Consider the following 20551-nt stretch of genomic DNA (forward strand, 5'->3'; position numbering starts at 1 on the left):
ATCCCCTGACTAATAAGAGAAGACTTTTACAACTATAACAGTGATTCTCAGCCATTTTAATTTCAAGGACACCCAGTTTGATATGCATTAAGCCACGGACCCCCATGTGATACTATTCTGAGAGCTCTGAGAGCGTACAAATAGGTTCTATTTGTACGCTCTCAGAGTTACAGACACATAAGGGTCCATTTGGTTCATAACTATCAATCCTTTGGCTGGGGACCCTCTGGAACCGCCCTCAAGGAATCCACTTTGAAAACCACTGGTTTAAGAAACAATAAGGCCCTGTTCAGACTGGCAGCCACAAAACCAGCCCAAATCGGATTTCCTATCCAGATTGGAGTCGTGTTGGTTTTATGCAGTCTGAACAAGGCTAAGGAATGTGGTTCAAATCTGATTCACACAAATCAGTTTCCATGTGGTTCTTCTTTGGCTTTTCAGACTTGATAAAAAACAATCTGATTTCAATTTGGATAGGCAAAAAAATCTGATTTGCCAGTGTGAACACAGCCTAAGACACAGCATTGAGACATAGATACAGATACATGACTATAACGGCAACCGGAACGCTCGATCCCGGTCACCCCCAGCGGTTCTTGTATTAGTTTTACTGAGGAATAAGGTTTGGTTTAGGCATAGTTTGACTTTTTTTTCTATCGATTAATCACCCCATGGTGACTTGAATTCATGGATATCTTTTTGTTTTTGTCGCATTCATAAGCCAATCATTTGATTGCAATTATTTGGGGGCTCACTTGTGATACCGTTGTGGCCCAGGTTGAGAATCACTGATCTATAACATTGGTTCTCAAAGCTCACAGATGCAAGCTTGTACATCTGCTATTTTTGAAAAATAGTTATTCTACTGTATAATGATTGGACAATGTATAAATCTTCTCTTCTTTGAGTCCCTGCACAAAACCTTTTCAGATTGGGGGTCCGTGTCCAAATACATATCAATTTGGGTGGTCCTTGGCATGAAAAAGTTTGAGAACCACTGATCTATACCACAGCCGTTCCACTTAGCCCAGTGATAAGGTCTTTACTGGTGGTGGTGATGCACGGCACCCTGCGCTGCAGTCACGCCACTCATTCTCTGCATTCCTCCCACTGACTGCCATTTCCTCTCCAGCTCCTCTCTTCTGTCCTCGCCATGTGCCACAGTTATTTATGTAGCCCCCCCCCACCCACCACGCTGGCTTTGAACATAGCCTCTCAAGCCAGCCTATCTCCTCCACAATCTTTGAATTACAGCCCGAACGATGCCAGATTTATTGGGTCACATGGCGATCCGGATTTTGGAGTGTCCAAGACCACACCGATTACCGTCGCTTTGAACCACATTTTAATATAAATAATAAATAAATATAAACATACAAATCTTGAATTCAATATGTAAGACTTGATAGACGTTTCTATTTGAGAATATGTAATTTCTAAGAAAATGCATAACTTTTTGATAGATATAAACTGAACTCCGACTAAAGCCCTAATTTTCACCAAAAATAACATGCCCAAAAATAGGGACGCCAGGTTGAAAGTGGTTCAAAATCGGAACACATCGACTGTATGAGGTCAGATTTTTAATATAGGACTTTTACTACTTGTAACAGAGTATTTTTATATCGTAGTATTACTACTTTTACTTACAGTAAGTAAAAGCAGACTGTTAGGTGGAAGCATTTGAAAACTGGGGGAGCCAACCCGTCTGTATTGATAGATGACTTTGAACATAACAGTCTGCTGTGAAAAGAGTTCCCTCTATGAAGCTCTGCTCTGCTACAGGCCTTCCTGCCCACCAGCTAGCAATGAAAATACATGAAACGCATGAAGGAAGAGGGGGAACATCACACTGTCTGTGTCTGTGTCTGTGTCTGTGTGTGTGTGTGTGTGTGTGTGTGTGTGTGTGTGTGTGTGTGTGTGTGTGTGTACTTGTGAGATAGATCTTGTGATGTAGACCTAAAGAAATAGACATTATGAGGACCAAATGTGCTCACAAGTTAAGTACAATTTGAGAAATAGACATTGTAAGGACCATTTTCCTGGTCCTCACCAGAAAAATGTTTGTTTTATGGTTAGAAATGCTGGTTGAGGTTATGCTTATGATTAGGCATTTAGAGGTTAGGTTTAAATTAAGGGGTTAGGGTTATGGGTGTCGTGCACCAACATTTGCCTAAAATGACCACCCTAAAATTTAGATTTCCTCACAAATATAGCAATACAAACGTATGTGTGTGTGTGATGTCCTTTTCACCTCCATTCTCTATCTCTCGGTCTCGCTCTCAGAGTTGATGTCATGCTATTCAGTGTGATGTGTGAAGATCCATTCCGTGAAGGATAGAAAACAGCGTGTGTGTGTGTGTGTGTGTGTGTGTGTGCGTGTGTGTGTGTGCCTCTGTGTCCAGAGGAGGCTGAAGGTTGTCCTTTGTCCTCTAAGTGGGTGTGAACGCGTCTGGGTTCATCTCATTGTGTTTGTGTGTTTTGTTGAATGTTCTCCATCGTCTTGCAGCTCCAGTCTCCCACCAACATCCTCACTTCGTTGCTGTCGAGCGAAAACCGTTCCTTTTTTATTAGTATATTAAAAACATGTTCTATACAGCTATCTGTGTAGGAATGCATCTGTATACTTGTATTGCATGTATCTATGTCTGTTGTTCATGTTTTTAATGGGACCCCCTCTAAAATGAGATGCTGCATCTCAATGGGCTATCCCTTCAAGAAAGATCTGAAAAATCCGAAATTTTAAAATAGCGATAGCCGATCTATAATCTCTATGTGAGCTTGTAGATAGTCTATTTTCACTACTTGTATATGATGAAGTAGGCCATTCATTTACAAAAACAATTAAATGAAATATGGAGATATGAGGTTTCAGTCCGACAGCAACGACTTCATACAAGAGTTCAGACTCAGTCCTGAACCTCCTTGTTTGTATATTTTCGTAAATAAATGCCCTACTTCTTCATACTACAGTTTCATGCATAAGTAAGAGGAAAAACTAAAATGGGGGTTCTAATCCACCGTGTTCAGGGGAGGGAAGCCAGGCGGCGAGGGTGATATTTGTCACTGCACATATTCCTACGGGCTGGAGGAGTAGGACGGAGGCTCTACGTCCTCCTGGTGGGGGCTCCACATGGGCTAATGAGTCAGTAGCATTTCCATTGTGGTCCATTGTACTCAATTCATCAGCAATACATATAATACATACAATACAATTCATATTGGTAGAAAACTAGTAGCATCAACATCATTTCAGCATCATTTACAGAGGAAGGAGGGCTGGGGGCGAGGGGCAGAGGATGCTACTTCCTACCAAGGTGTTCAAGGAGTTAAACATTCACTTGGACGTACAAGGTTTCCACCCGACAGCAACGATATGCACCGATGTGCATTCATCTGAGGCCAGCCCACTCATGTAAATACCAGTAGATATTTACTACAGAAAGAATCCAAGTTGGACTGTACATTTTCAGTACAGATAACTGCTCCAGACATTTTAACTTTATTCCACTATGTGAAGCCCGGATATATTCTGTTAAACTCAATCTATTGGCTTGGCCTGAGCCATAGGGCAGTGAATGGAGCTATTCCATTACAATTTGGACACAGTGCGCGCACACACACTAGGGCATTAACAGAATAATGTGGCTTTTCTGGCTTTTCTACAGCAGACACGCAGCTGTGAGCTCTGGTGTGACGTCAACTCGTATTCCTTGAGTCGAGTCGTCAATGCCATTGACAAAAAAAATAAAATAAAAAAAATCGAATATCGACCAAAAGATCGAATAATTCCAATGCTAAAAATCACTATTCGTGAATGCCCTAACACACACACACACACACACCTAGATTAGGTCAAATGTATTACGTTATACACAGGAGATGGACTATTAATAACTAAATAGACCCTTATTTACACATTTAAAAGTTAAATGAACACTACCGGTTTTATTGTGTAGCGCTATGACAATCAACTCAACTCACATCTCTAACAATATTAAACCAGCATAGAGTTACTGTGTGTGTGTGTGTGTGTGTGTGTGTGTGTGTGTGTGTGTGTGTGTGTGTGTGTGTGTGTGTGTGTGTGTGTGTGTGTGTGTGTGTGTGTGTGTGTGTGTGTGGTGTGTGTGCGTGTGCGTGCATTAGAGATGCGCGGATCGCGGTTTTAGCCGCGGTTGCCGCAGTTAACCGCAGTTTGGGTGGATTTGGGTCAATCAAATATAATGATTAATTAATATTGGATAAACCGCGGGTAAAATAATGCGGGAATTAAATTAATGATATCAATCTATAGACCTACAATAGCTTTTAAAAAGCACTACATTTCACTGTGTGCGTTTGTAGTATTTTAATATTACGTCATTTTACACCAGGCACAAAATAGCCGCTCACTACATGTTGCTTTGCAGCCGGCCAGTGTTGCCAGGTTGCGACAACTTGCGAGAGAAATAAGCAGCCAGGTCTATGAAAACAAGCCCACAACAAGTGCCAAACAAAAGTCGCTTATAAAAAGCTTATAAAAAGCCGACATGGCAACAAAGTGGTTGAAAGCGAAAGTAACTCAATGAACTGAATGAAGACGTGCGCTTGTAGTTACCATGGTTGTGGATTGTATACAGTCACTGCATCGCGACAGTGGTGAGTGACATTGTTTATAAGAAAACTAACGTCAAGAAAATAACAATTATTTGGTGCGGTTGGTGCGGATCTATAAATAGGATGATATAATTACCGCGGGTGGATGGCGGATGGATAATGAACTTGTTAACGCGGATTTGGGTGACAAAAAAACCCATCCGCGCATCTCTAGCGTGCATGCATGCGTGTGCGTGTAGAAGCTCTTTCAGAGATGGAGGGAGCATCTTACTGATATTAAAGTTCTCCATCTTCGCTGAGGTCCTATCAGACCAACCTTTGTAACATTTGTTTTTCTATTACAAATCCCTGGTGGAGGGAAGAATTTGATGCGAGGACATGCACAGGATACAACTGCAGTCCTGCGCACACACATACAGTACAAATAGTCTGTGCACGCCATGCGCTCGCACACACACACAAACATTTTTGTGGCGTGTGTACTAAATGACGTATGCAATATAAAAATTGTTGTGTTAATACAAAAGTGTAGGTTGAAAAAGACGCACGCACAAATAGCAGGTAATCCTGGCCAGGTTGCCGAAAGTAGTAATAGTATGTTAGTTCCAAGTAGTTCCATGTTGATCCAAGCCAGAACACAATCAATTGACTGATCTTTAAAATAAACATACTCTGCAAATGCATGCGTCCCACACATCTGACCACTTAAGGGGTCAAGTGGGTGGGACGTGAACGCTTTCGATTCAAATTCCGCTTTCGATTTTCAAGTGGGCCCTGATCCAGAAAAGGTTGCACTGTTCTGCACAGCATGTGTGTATGTGTGTGTGGGGGTGTTGTAAGTTAGTATGCCAGACAGCAGCCGTTCTACTGTGAGTGAGTGTGAAAGCGAAGGGGAATGGTGTGAACGTTAATTACCATTACATTTTTAAAAGGGAGAAACAGAGTAGTAACTCGCTTTGAGACAGAGTGAGTAAAGAAGGGAGAAAGAGAGCGGAACACACTAAATGGAATGGTAAATTACAGTATAAAGTGCCCTTTCCAACCACTCATATGTACATTCACCCATTCACTGCAACGGTAGGATTAGGAATGCACGATTAATCGGTCATCATATTGGTATTGGCAATATCGGCCTTAAAAGTGCAATATCAGTATTGAACCGATATCAAAATAATAATTGGTTTTAGCCAATATTTTACTTAAACCCATTAAGACCTGATGGGGGCCTTCTAAATCAGTAGTTCTCGAACGTTTTCGTGCCAAGGACCCCCAAAATGATATGTATTTGGCCGTGGACCCCCATCTGAATTTTTTTTTGTGCCAGGGACCCCCAAAAGATTTGTGTTTGTGTTAAAAAACAACACTTTGAAGATTTTTCTAAAATGTTCAAAAATAGCACAAAGTGATGCGCTGTGAGCTTCTAGATCTGCTAATTTTGAATAGCCAACACTAAAATCTAAAATGACACAAATGCTTTCCCTGTTTTAATGGGTTAACATATGTATCCCTGCATGTTAAGTCTGCAGATTCAATCAATATATTTTTTGGGGAGAAGCTTTCCATAGGGTCAACCAGTTGGAAAATGTTTGAATAAAAATACTACAGTTAGACTGCCTCTCTCAACATCTGGCCTGTCTTCAATTGGATGTATTAGAGGTTTTGTACCATCAAGGTTGGATGCTGGGTTCGGGGGGTGGAGGAAGCTAGGTTTGAGGTTTGTTCACCAGTTATGTTACTCCAGCCAGCTAAAGTCATTTGATCAACTCAGAAACGAGTTTAACCTGCCTAGAACTGACTTTTTTAGATACCTCCAACTAAGGCACTTTTTAGAAAATCAAGAGGACTGGGACAAAATTAGAAGCCCCTCTGTTTTAGAATCCTTTCTGATTGACATCCAAAATGGAGCTTCAAGTGGGAAAATTATTTCTAGCTTGTATCAAAATCTATTGTCAATGGTTCCCAGTGACACTCTTTATATAAAAGCAAAGTGGGAGGCTGAAATACAACAAGAGATTACACAAGAAGAATGGGTTGATGCCTGCACTGAAGCACACAAAGTAACTAATTCTAATTCTTGGAGAGAGTATCAGTGGAAAATTACGAGTAGGTTTTTTAAGACCCCGTTACTGACTGCCAGAGCAGGCACTACTCCTACAAGCGAGTGCTGGAGGAGATGTGGTGAGCAGGTCGGGGACCACTCACATATCTTTTGGGCATGTCCCAAAGTGCGGCAGTTTTGGAATGCAGTATTTAGCGACATCAATAAAGTATTTGATACTCAAGTACCACAAGATTTCAAGACGGCTATTCTAGGAATTGTGCCGACAGGTTTTGAAGGCAGGAAGAATATTTACCTCCTACAGATATTGTTAACGGCAGCCAAAAAATGCATCACAATTAACTGGTTGGGTCTGCTCCCTCCGACCCCCGAACAATGGTTGAATAAAGTCAAAGAGATTAGAGATATGGAAAGAATCACTTATTTGGTGAGGCTACAAAGCGAGCAATTTACCAAAAAGTGGACGCCTTTTGCACGCATTGAGTTATGATACGATTTATAATTTTATAAAGAGATTTGTATTATGTGTAATTTGATAGCCTGAATGTGCGGTATGTGTGTGGATATATATATATTGTGTTACAGTGTATGTGTGAGGATACATATTGTACATTCTTCTGTTCTTTCATGTTTGTATATTTCTCTTTGATTACTTCAGATTTTTTATATATTTTTTTCCTGTCTGTTTTTAGTTTTGCTTTACTTTTCTTATTCTTTTGTTGCTGCTGTCTCAATAGGGAGACAATGTGAAATATTGTACAGAAAGAATGTCTAAATCTGCACACAGAATCACAGTTACTGAATAACATGTGAAAGGTAAAACCTACTGGAAAGTTGTATTGCAATAATCGGTATCGGCCGATTTGACCATTACATGCAAATAACCGGGAAACGTATATCGGCCAAAATGTCAATATCATGCATCCCTACACACTATGGCCCATTTTCCAACAAAAGAACTTTGGCTCTAGAACTGGTACTGTTCTAGATCCTTGGAGCCTTGACGGAACCAGCTGCGAACTGGCTTGCGTTTCCACCAATTTAAAGCACCATTGTAATTAGGGGCAGGAGTCCCCAGTTGCCCCAGGTTTGATTCTAGGCCTGGCCAGCAATGTGTCTAATATAACCGGTCAAAGTGTCCATTTAACGTCAAAGGCAGTTACAGTTTCACTTTTCTTTTTTTAATGATGATTTTTCACTTGCTTTTGCCATTGTTTATCGCATCTGCATCTTCCAACTTGTAGGATAGTGACACGCCCACTTTGGTTCCCAGTTCAGGGCAAGAAAAAACAAGTATTCAGTGGAAACACTCTGAACTGGTTCAAAATTAGGCGGGAACAAATAAAGGGAACCAGTTCAACCGCGGTGGAAAAGGGGCCCATGTGTTCTAAGCGGTACATTCACTCACTGACGGCAGAGGCAACCATGCAAGAACCCCACTCCCTGCTCACCGGGAGCAGATTGGGGTTCAGTGTCTTGCTCAAGGACACACAGGAGCTGGGAACTCGATCACTGAACAACCACTCTACCTCCTGAGCGCACACACAGAGAGAGACAGAGAGACAGCGAGAGAGTAATGGTGATTTTGTCAATGTCCACACTGAAAGAAGCCTTTTCATTTCCTGTGCTGTGAAGCACCAACATGTTCAGTGTTTATGCAGAAATAGGCAAGTTTGATTTAACCGCTTGAACCCTAGCATCCCAATTCTTGTTTTGGATTGGATGGATTTCAACTAACTGTACAGTATAGCGTTAGTCGTTAAGACCAATCGATAACAAAAAAGCACAAATACAACACAAGAAAAATAAATACCTGACTGTTTTTTTAAGACCTTTGAAGCATGAATTTAAGACTTTCTAGATTTCTAGATTAAGGATCCACATAAACCCTGATGTTTAGAGAATTACTAGAATATAGGGAACCTCTTTTTCCTGTATCTTGGTCAGGAAAGAAGGCGTTGAGTTTGGTCTAAATCTCATCTCCCGCTAATATTTCTACTTCAATGTACAGTACTACTTCATTCTTCATCGTCTACACCAGCATTTTCAGTCCAAATAGCCTCATTATGAAGGATTACCATCAACTCGCATTAAATGTGCGTACAGGATATCGTCAAAACCTCGTATCTCCATATATCAACATTTTACGTTTAGTGTGTTAAAGGTTCTATGACATTCATTTTCAATTTTTTTATGTTTTTTGGGGGGTTTTATGACATTCAGTGGATTTTCTGTGGTCTGGGGTTTTCTGAATAATTAGGCTGAAAAGTAATCTGAGCTTGGTTGGCCCTTCGGCAGTGAGGTCACAGCCGATTAATCCCGCCCACTCTCCTCCTCGCCCCTCCCCTCCCCTATCCTTTCCTTTGGGGGGGCGGAGCAGAGGCGATGATTGACAGGCAAAATCCCTCACTAGCGACACCCGCAGGCAAAGATTTCTTTTTTCATTGCAGTTGAAAAGGCTTTAGAAATGTGAGAGAAAAACACCTGCCATGGATCAATGGAGTGGAATGTTTTGTTAAAACTTTTTATACACGTTTGAAGGACCATGACAAAGACTTTTAATGTGTGGTAAAACTGAACGTCATGAAACCTTTAAGTAGTGTAAAGTTAACCTGACTCCGCCAGATGGGGGCGGTATTGAGTAACCAGTAGGTTGTGAAACAAATATGTGTGTGAAGCAAGCTTCTTCCATCTGGCGGAGTCAGCTTAGCGTAAAGTAGCAAAATGAGCAAATCTACAAGCTCTACAAGTAGATCTACAGACTTGTAGACTGCTATTTTTGCAAGTGATTAAGTCTGTCTGTGGGTTTTATAGATATAGTAAGTCTTAGTATTTATTCCATACAAGGTTTTCACTCGACAGCGAAGATATGTGTAAACGTCTTGGAGGTGTAGAGACAGAGAGGACAAGGGTCCATGCTGACTACATTAGCTTGCTAATGGCATGTAGGCTATTTCTGACGCTAGTTATTAATACTGTGACCTGGGCCTTTGCTAAGAAAACGCCTTCATTAGCACATCTGGGCTCTAATTTATCTCTCCCTCTCCCCTTCTCTCTGACACACACACACACACACACACACACACACACACACACACACACACACACACACACACACACACACACACACACACACACACACACACACACACACACACACACACACACACACACACACACACACACACACACACACACACACACACACACACACACACACACACACACACACTAAACTTACAGTAGTGTCTGTCCTAACACAGATATGGTCAATATGATTAGCATAGGGAGGATGGTAGGGCTGGCAATAACCGCGGTTGTGTAATGCATACCGCGGTGTCGAGTTCATAACCACGATTATCATTTATTTATTATTATCATCATTATTTTAATTTTTTCATTCAAAACAACTTTTTTGGGGAGATACCGCCATACCGTTGGTAAACAGGGATTTATTACCGCGAGAACTAAAAATCCATACCACCCCAGCCCTAGCGGAGGGCATACTTTTTGACTTGACTCCATTGGCATTGAATGGGTTCCTTGGTGTGTGGTTGAACTGGTTTATGAATTATTCAGTGATGGACAGCCAGTACTCTCCCACCATTAAAAACCATTAGAGAAGCTGCCAGAAGTAGAGATGGGACGATATGAACATTGCGGTCAAAATAATTGCGATTAACGCAAGTATCACCACAATCCAAATATGCTTAAAACTCTTAAAATGGCCCTTTTGTTAACCACTTGCACCGTCCAGATTATCCATATTCTTGGGGAAACATTAGCCAAAAATAGTAGATCTACAAGTAAATAAAGCATCCGTCCCACTCCTCTCTTCCAACACTCCCTGCTGACAGGTGCCGTCCAAGTCGTAGGAGTACATGCAGTGGCAAATACACCCCCCACCCCCTGGGCTTCTCTCCCCCCTGGCTTCCCTCGCTTGACAAAGCCGGATGCACCACGGTGGAGTCAAACCGTGTTCTTTTTTTACTCCAGGATTTATCAGGATTCGTCGGAGACGCCCTTGACGTCACCGAGCGTGAGCGTGTCGATCAACTCTTCAACAGCAAATCGGGTGCCAGATAAGAGATGTATCTTCTACAGCTGCCAGTGTGAACGCAGCATAAGAGGGTTTTTGGGTCCTGACTGATGAGACATGTAGTTTAATGAGAGTCCCAGAACAATATCCCACAATGCATGTCTTGAAAAATTATCAACAAGTCCCAAGGAGCCAACTGTGTGTATTCTGAGCCGCACATACATTCACTTCTATAGACTTGCTTTCACTACTTGAAAAGAAAGTAGCAACATTGAACTTTATTCTCTCTTAGTTTCAATATATCGTTGCTGTCGGGTGGAAACCTTGCATGTCCAAAACAGTTCCTTTTTTATTATTAAAATAGCCGATCTACAAGCAGCTGAGGGGTGTTGAAGCACGAAGGGATGAAACCCTGTTTTTGTGCAAATCTTTCTTCTTCACCTCCCACGGTTTCGCTAATTCCCATGAGATGGTACATGGTCGAAGCAATATCATGAGAGGAAATGAGGGGGCTCTATGTGGATTAAAAAAAATTGTCTGGTGGAAACATCATGAAACAGATGCTGCAGTGAGCAGAGTAAACAAATATGGTCAAATAATGGTCCCTTCACCTCTTTATTACACCATCTTTATTTCCTTTGCTGGTGATTTTTCTGTGAGAAACTTCAAGTGTGAATGAAAATCCTGATAAAAAGAAAGTGATTTCTGTCTCAGATACATAGTATAGATGCTTTTACAGAAACCAAACTCCTCAAGTGGACCAACGGAAAAGGGTGATTGACTGCAGTTTTCTTTGTGTTCACATTGTCAGTTCATGTGAAAGAGGACTCAGTTCTCTTTGTGTTGTTCAAGTGTAAGACGACTCAGTTCTCTTTGTGTTGTTCAAGTGTAAGACGACTCAGTTCTCTTTGTGTTCACATTGTCAGTTCAAGTGTAAGATGACTCAATTCACTTTTGGGTCAACTTCAGCTCTGATGTGGCTTAGTTCTTTCACACTGTTCACACTATGTAATTCCTGTGGAGTTCAGACCTGTACCTACTTTGATTTATGAGTAGTTTTCACCTGAAACAAGATGGTGGTTACTGTACTTTTCTCCACATTAATGTGGTATTTGGTTAAATGAACCCACAGGGATAGGGAAGACAAATGTATGTTTGTTCAGATCACATTTGAACACAATAAGCGACCAGCTGCCAAAGTTCCGTGTTGTTATTTAGAGCGTCCCACAATATGTGATCTGACGACAGCAAGTCTAGAGGGCTAAAAATGGAAAAAGGCTTTGTGTGTTCACAATGCACAACTAGAAAAAGTGCTCCTCGGAGCACAGGTCTTCGCCAGGTCAGGTAGGTTATTGTGGCCTCCTGGTGGCACTATAATAGGCCAATGTGAAAAGGGTGCAATTTCTTCGTAGGCCTTTCATTGAGGCATTTGGTTCCAAAAATGTGTTTTGCAAAACTCGACTTGCTGATGGCGCTATAACAGGCCAATGTGAAAAGGGTGGCATTTCTTCCTCCGCCTATATAGTGGGAATGTGCGTGCAAAATTTCAAAGAAATCGCAAGCTGCGTTCATGATTTGGGGCATTTTGTTCAAAACGGACCAATCCTGCAAACTTTGGAAGCCAATGTTAGCCAATCGGGATGGAATATGAAAAATCTGACAGATCTATCTTTATCACATGACTATAGAGATACTGTGTACCGATTTGTGTGAGTAATATCAAAAAATGAGTTTAGCTAAAAATCGGCCTCCTGGTGGCGCTATAACAGGCCGATCTGAACATTTTGGGGCATAGGTTCTGCTCTGGCACCCAGGGAGTGTGCGTGCACAGTTTCGCTGCAATCGGGCCAACGGCGCTGGACATTAGCTGTTCACAGACAGACGGACACACAGACGGACGGACAGGGTGCAAAACATAGTCTCTGCCACGCCTTCGGCCTGGCGAAGACAATTGGCGAATCGCACCACGGACTAGAAGCAAACCGAACTCTTACCGAGCCCTAAATTGGATTATCTATCACATGCAAGTTTCAAGTCCCTGCAAGTTGATTTTCATAACGTACCAAAATGATTTAGGCTTCCTCAAAGACCAAACCATCCACAGTACTGTATGCTTTGGAAAAAGGTTGGCAGTAATTTCAGGTACATTGGTGAGTCAGCACTGTCCTTCAAGGGCCATCGATAAGGCCTCATTTCAATATGTGTATTGAAAGAGAGAATAATGCAAGTTTAATGCAGCTACTTTCTTTCTTTTCAATCCTTTTCTCCCCAATTTTGTTATTATGCAAATTGATTCCTCCCCACACACATTTCTGTGTGTTTTCACTGGCTGTTGTAGCCTACAAGCTCACCTGCCAGTGAGGAGCCCCCACCGGGAGGACGTAGAGCCTCCCATCCTGCTCCTCCTGCCCATCACTCCCTGCTGACCAGTGTTGATTTTGACAGCAAATTTTGATTTAGTTTTAGTCATAGTCTTTTGAATAAAATTCCATTTCGTTTTAGTCATCTGAAATGTTTTTGTTTTTGTCTAGTTTTGACTAAATATCATAAGATTATAGTCGACTAAAATGTATTTTGGCAGTGCCTTGATGGCGTTGTAATGGCTGATTTTACACTTGGTTGCATGCTGAAAATAGCTGATCTACAAGCTCACAAAGCGTCGCAGCGCGACGCGTTGTGAGCTTGTAGATCTGCTATTTTCAGAGCGCAACACCCAAGCGCAACCAAACATAAAATGACATGTCTTTTAGTTCTACTGGATCTCTTCTCCACTAGTCCCTCACTAACATTTTAGTCTAGTTTTTATTTGTTGACGAAATTGTCAATATATTTAGTCTTAGTTTTAGTCATCGTAGCTTGTTTTCATTTAGTTTTTATTTAGTTTTCGTCAGTGAAAAAAGTAGTCGACGTCAAAAAAAATCGTCATAGTTGTAGTCGACGAAATCAACACTGCTGACAGGTGCCTCACCCAGCCCGTAGGACTACATGCAGTGACAAATATCACCCTCCACTCCCGGCTTCCCTCCCCCGAACACGGGCCAATTCTGCTCGTATATAGACACTTTACAAAGCCGGATGGTGGTGGGCAGATACTTTACCACTCCGCCACCCGAGCGCTTAATCCTGCTAATTTAACAAACATAATAAATGTCAGCCTCCCCATGCAAAACAGGATGCATTTTCTACTATGTTTATTGCACCACACCACAATTACAATCAAGCTGATGCGGCATAGTTTACAATAGAAAACTCTAGGCAGAATCGACGGAATGGCACACAAGCGATTCCCAACCTGTGGGCCATGAGGATATTGCACTACGTTTTAAATCAAACACTAAGATGACTGCCTAGCCACACTCGGGGGTGAGGCGGAGTGTGAAGAGGTGAGTTTTCACACTGCGGTGGTGGTTCTTGTTCGACCACAGTTCCACATCTCTGATCACTGACAAGTCTCAATGCACAGAGCAGCTGTATGAACCATGGGCTCTCATTACAGCCTGGACAACGTACTGTAGCAGCACGCACGCGCACGCACACAGTCTCTCTCACACACACACACTCGTTTGTATTACTATACTTGTGAGAGTGTCAACGTTTTAGGACGGCTATTTTATGAACGTTTGTGGCAATTTATGGCAGTTTTTAACCGCAAGCCTGAAGACGAAAAATAGCAGATCTACATGCTCACAACGCGAGCTTGTAGATCAGCTATTTTTCGGTGCACGAGACCAGCGTGCAACTATGCATAAATCAGGCATAACTGTAACTCTAAAGGCGGTTACACACCGGCGAATATGCGAATATACGCAAAATTCTGACTCGTTCCGAATAATTAAAAGACGCTTTTTTCGCTCCGCGAAACTGGTGTGGAAGCTTGCATTGACTTTATAAGGTTTAAAAAAAAAACGTATTATTTGCATGAAAAAAATCGCCCCGGTGTGTAAGGACCTTAACCCCGATCTGAATCTTTTCCTAATTGTAAGTCTAACTCCCAAACAACCATTTCTCTTGAGGACCAGGAACATGGTCCTCACAATGTCTATTTCCCAAATTCTACTATTCTTAAGGGGACATTTGGCCCTCACAAGTAGGCTATAGTACACACACACGCACACACACACACACATTCCCTGCTTTCTCTCCTGCCTTTTCATTTCTGTATCTCTCTCTCTCTCGCTCTCTCTCTCTCTCTCTACCAGTTAGCCTTGTCATTGGATCCACAGGCAGCCGCTGAGGTTTAATTAAGGGTCAAATTTAATCAGCAGCAATTTTATCTTCTCTTTGTATCGTGAGAGACAGATAAAGCCAGAGAAAGACTGAGATTGTTAATACTGTCGAACAGAAAACATGTCTCTGAATATCTATGAGGCCGACACTGCAGTGTAACAATCCTAATCTCCATGACATATTCCTAACCTCTATGTAACATATCGTCACGGTTGGGTGGAAACCTTCTACAGTATGTCCAAAACATTTACTTTTCAGGAAAAAATAACCTGTGTTCCGATGGATCCAATGTAGTTATTATTTAGTCTCTCGTTAATACTTTTCATTGGTTCAATATTTGTAAAAGCCACAGACATACTTAACCACTTAAGGTCCTTACACACCGGGGCGATTTTTCATGCGAATATTACGTTTTTTTTTTAAACCTTATAAAGTCAATGCAAGCTTCCACACCAGTTTCGCGGAGCGAAAAAAGCGTCTTTTAATTATTCGGAACGAGTCCGAATTTTGCGTATATTCGCCGGTGTGTAACCACCTTTACACTTAAATATTTTCAAATGTGACGCATTGTGAGCTTGTAGATCGTCTATTTTTGCAACTTTTGCCTGACATGGTGATGGTAGTATGACATGAAGTAGGTCATTAAGTAAGGAAGAAAAAAAACCAACCTATACGTAACTTTCTTTGGAACACATCGTTATCCCCATTCATCCTGGCATCCCTATTTTGGGCATGTCATCACACACACACACACACACACACACACGCACGCGCGCACAAGAAGAAAAAGATACCAGAAATTGAATTTTTGTCGCATACTACCAGGAGAGGAGAGGAGAGGAGAGGAGAGGAGAGGAGAGGAGAGGAGAGGAGATTGGAGGAGAGGAGATTGGAGGAGAGGAGAGAAACGAGAGTGAAAGGACTAAGGGAGGGACAAGAGGAAGTAGGGAGCGACAGAAAGAGAGGTCGAGGTGGTGCTGTAGGTGTGTGTGTGTGTGTGTGTGTGTGTGTGTGTGTGTGTGTGTGTGTGTGTGTGTGTGTGTGTGTGTGTGTGTGTGTGTGTGTGTGTGTGTGTGTGTGTGTGTGTGTGTGTGTGTGTGTGTGAATGGATCATGTGCGCTGAATCCCTGGGATGATGTGTATTTCCTGTGTTGGATGTGGCATCAAAGAAGCACAGAGGGGAGGGAGAATGTACAGCAGTGGGCTCTTTCATTTGGCAAGCTGCTCCTTCCTCCGTCACGAGGGCAAAGGCATTCACATTCAGCAAAATCAAGACAGACACACACTCGCACACACACCAAGTCTCCGTCTCTGACTCTACTGCACATCGCCTCTGACTGACTGAGAAGTACTCCCTGCAGCGAATACAGATGTGTGTGTGTCAGTGCATGTGTGCGTACAGTCACCTGCGTGCACGTACACTTGCGTATCGTCGCTGTCGGGTGGAAAACTTGTACAGTTTGTATGTCCAAAACCGTTACTATTCAGGAAAAGGAAAAAATATCCTGTGTTCCAATGTGTAATGTGTGTGACACGGTAGTATGACAAAGTAATAATTAATTTAGGAAAAAAACAAAACCAAAAAAATATGGAAGTTGAAATATGGAGATACAAGGTTTCTGCCTGACAGCAACAATATTGTGTGTGTGTGTGTGTGTGTGTGTGTGTGTGTGTGTGTGTGTGTGTGTGTGTGTGTGTGTGTGTGTGTGTGTGTGTGTGTTTGTCAGGAAGTGGACCACCCTGAACTTGACTTTACCAAGCAGGTTCCAAAACAAAGTGTACACACTGCAGCAACAACACCTGACTGACTGCACTGTAATTAGGAGCCGGCAGGAAGCAGTCAACACAGTCAACGCAGTCAACATGGAATCACGAGAGAGAGAGAGAGAGAGAGAGAGAGAGAGAGTCCCACAGAGGTCCTAATATCCTGCTGTACAGTGAGTGGTTAAACATACAGTGTAAACATTATATTAATCTATTTACTATAAAAAGAGGAAACCTGTGTCTGTCTGTCATTCTGCCCGCATCCATTCTTCTCCTCAAGAGGGTTGACCAATCGATCTGAACTTGCACACAGGTATTGACCATATTTGGCAAATGAAGAGAGTGATGAAGCCAATTGTTCCACTTTTCTCGCAGGTTATGGGATCTGTTGTCATGGATGCGGTCCCATAGCCCGGATGGACGGTGGGTGGAAATACCAGGTATGGACTAGTGATAATACTATTGTAGACCGTATTAATCCCGCAGGGGAAAATCAGTTTCAGCTTCACCCAGCTGATGGCTGCTCAAGTATATCGAGTACCCGGGGGGGAGGAGTTAGGATTAAAGTGTCTTGCTCATGGACGCAGTGACACATTGCCAGGAATGGGAATCAAACCTGGGACCTTCCGTTTCCCAGGCGTTCCCTCTGTACCCATTCAACTATATGGTCGTCCCCCAGTGAGGTTCATACCAGCTTTACTCCACCACTAGAGCCCATTACATAGGCTTGCTGCTTACTCCGTGTGTATGTCTGTGTACTGTATGTGCATTAGTGTGTGTGTGTGCGTGTGTGCGTGCGTGCGTGCGTGCGTGCGTGCGTGCATATGGCAGAGCAGAGTCTCAAAGCGGCTGGTGATAATCTGAGAGACAAACATACATAAACAAGACTTAAAGCACAGCTGAGCTCACTGCCAACAGAACAGCCTCTCTGGTCACAGCCTGGAGGACCATAACAGCAAACAAACACACACACGTTTGTATTGCTATACTTGTGAGGACAGCAATATATTAGGACAGTGATTTAATTAATGATTTTTTTTTGGGCTAAGTCGAAAACAGATGATCTACAAGCTCACAACGCGTCGTTGTGAGCTTGCAGATCAGCTATTTCCGGTGCACGACACAGAGGCGCAACAAAGCTTAAATCGGGCAAAACTTCAACCCTAACCCCTAAACCTATCAAAATGTCCAATCCAATCCTAATGTCCAATTCCTAACTCTCGTGAGGTCCAGGAAAATTGGCCTCACAATGTGTATTTCTCAAATTCTACTATACTTGAGGGGACGTTTGGTACACAGGCAGATGCACACACACATGTAAACACAAAGACACACACACACACACACACACACACACACAGGAGCAGATGTGTGTTACAAGCTAAACCCCCCTTCCCTGCAGCCTAGCAGGGTTAACATGCTATCAGCCCTGCAGCAGCAGGCTAATTCCACCACATTCCAACACGGCTTTACGCTGCAACGATGACCCCCGAAACATCTGGAGCTGGCGCTGCTACGGCTGGCTGGCGGCATGCATATTACTGCCATTTGACAAGCTCACAGTCACGTTGCCCCGAGTTTTTTTGTTTAGCTTTTTTTTTAATGGCATTTCTTTGATTTCTTTATTTGTAAAATTACAATGATGAATAAATACATTTTAATAATAACAAAAAAAATAAAGAAGAAGAAAAAAAAGGATTTTTTTTAAAATGGGTCTGCGACCCAAAAATCTAAGAGAACCACTGGTCTAATAGAGCCATCAGAGAGCTCCAGTGCTGCCTGCTGGTAGTGGGGATGGGTGGGGACAACATCTGGACGTGGCAAAAACAGCCCACGTCAAAATAGCTTGAGTGAACGGTGAACAAACCACTTGTTTTGCACACACAGTCTAAACAACAGGAAATGTGTCAAGAGAAAGTGTGGTTAAGCAAGAGCATGCATTAAATTTGGTACAAGTTAAGTTTGTATTTGTGTGTGTGTGTGTGTGTGTGTGTGTGTGTGTGTGTGTGTGTGTGTGTGTGTGTGTGTGTGTGTGTGTGTGTGTGTGTGTGTGTGTGTGTGTGTGTGTGTGTGTGTGTGTGTGTGTGTGTGTGTGTGTTATGTTTTAAATGTATGAAGCTTCAGAATAACACCAGGAGCATCTTTTTCAGAGCGGTAATGTAGCCTATCGCTATCATTTATCGGACAGTGGAGCGGACTGTGAAAATATTCATGATCATCTATTCTATGTAGATGACAAGCCATAAATAAAGCAATTGCCTTTATGCCAGAGGCAATGAAGATAACACACACACACACACACCCCACAAAGAATCAATTGTCCAATGCTTCATACAGCATATTGTTGCTGTCGGGCAGAAACCTCTTATCTCCATATTTTTACTTTTTTGTTTTTTCATAATGTACGCGCTACTTGATCACACTACAGCGTCACACAAGAGCATCAAAAGTAACAGATCCACAAGCTCAAAACGCGGTGCGATGCGTTTCAAGCTTGTCGATCTGCTACTTTTGCCATTTTTGAATTTGAATCCTGAAAAATAACAATTTTGGACATATGAGGTTTCCACCCGACAGAGCGACGATATGCTCAGTCTCATGCGCTCTATAAAAAAAACATCCATGTATAAATAAACACAAATAACATTTGTTCTTCCTGCACGTTTAAAGGAAAAAAATAAGCGTTTTCAACTCACGAGAGGAGAGGCTTGCGGCAGAGCACCAGGGCGTCGTAGAGAACGCACACTCCGAAGGCGGTGATGCCCGTCTCTTTGACCAGCATGGCACAGGTACCCAGCAGCAGGCTGCCCACCAGCCACCACGGAGACACCGTGGGGGGCAAGCGGTCCCCAGAGTCACAAACACCCACACTCCTGTGGAGAGAGAGAGAGAGAGAGAGAAAGAGAGAGAGAGAGAGGGTTATGACAGTGGTTATCAAACATGTATGGAGTTGGGGGGGGTATGAGGGTCTGGGGGTGGGTTGGGGTTTGGGTGTATGGGGATGGCGGTTCAGGGTTATGGGATTAGGGGGTTATGGAGGCAGGAGAGTTGGGGGGTAAGGGGGTGGAGGTTATGGGAGTGGGGGGTACGGACTTGAGGGACTTGGGGGGTATAAGGGTATTGAGGTGGGGTAGGGTAAGGTTTGGGGGGCCATGGGGTGTGGGCTGGCAGTTGGGGGGTATGGAAAGTTGTGGGAATGGAGGGGGGTATGGAGGTGAGGGAGTTGGGGGGTACAGGGTATGGGGGGGAATTATGTTTGGTGGGGGCCTGGGCCAGTAAGGGGGGGCCTTCACGTACAGGATAGGGCCAAACGCCCGCAGGGTGCGTTTTTCTAGTTCAATTAATTACATATACATGATCTAGTTAATTAGTTCACTATATACATACTACTACTACTATGCTGCGTAGCCTGCGAGCTAGTTCAGGCAGATACACTCTAGAGGTTTACACGCATGTGCAGCTCTATGCGGGCGATGTACTGTATGTGACGTGTCAAGCAGCTGATTGGCGGTCTAATTAAGCTCACCTGATTCTTTGTACTTCCTCTTGCTGTCAGTGCTGCCACTGATGTTGTATGTACTTTGTTTGTGCCCACCTCCACCCCAGCACCACCATTAAGCTCTGCTTTCCCCTAAGGGTTTCGTTTTCCCCTGGGGGGGGTTTGTTATAGATGTATATCTCCCTTGTCTTAAATGGTTGTCTGCTAATGTGCTGAGCAGGGAATAATGTATAAGCAGAGCCTGAACGCCAAGATCAAAGATAATATTCGCACTTGTATTTACATTTCATAAATCAAATGTTCTCAAGCAATTATTGGTCTCAATCTATATGAGTTATCTAACTGAACTACTACTAATAATAAATTA

At 42.8% G+C, this 20551-nt stretch overlaps 1 protein-coding gene across 2 annotated transcripts in view; it reads right to left on the bottom strand.

The window, feature by feature from the left end:
• Positions 1-20551, bottom strand: part of tmtc1 (transmembrane O-mannosyltransferase targeting cadherins 1) — a 92431-nt gene that overhangs the window by 49973 nt on the left and 21907 nt on the right. For both annotated transcript variants that reach the window (XM_080421362.1, XM_080421361.1), the window contains exon 4: positions 19382-19558. In XM_080421362.1, the coding sequence (XP_080277488.1) occupies positions 19382-19558 (177 nt within the window). The remainder of the gene's footprint in view (positions 1-19381; positions 19559-20551) is intronic.

The sequence above is a fragment of the Gymnoscopelus braueri genome (assembly GCF_963280865.1).
Source record: "Gymnoscopelus braueri genome assembly, chromosome: 23".
Lineage (NCBI taxonomy): Eukaryota > Metazoa > Chordata > Actinopteri > Myctophiformes > Myctophidae > Gymnoscopelus > Gymnoscopelus braueri.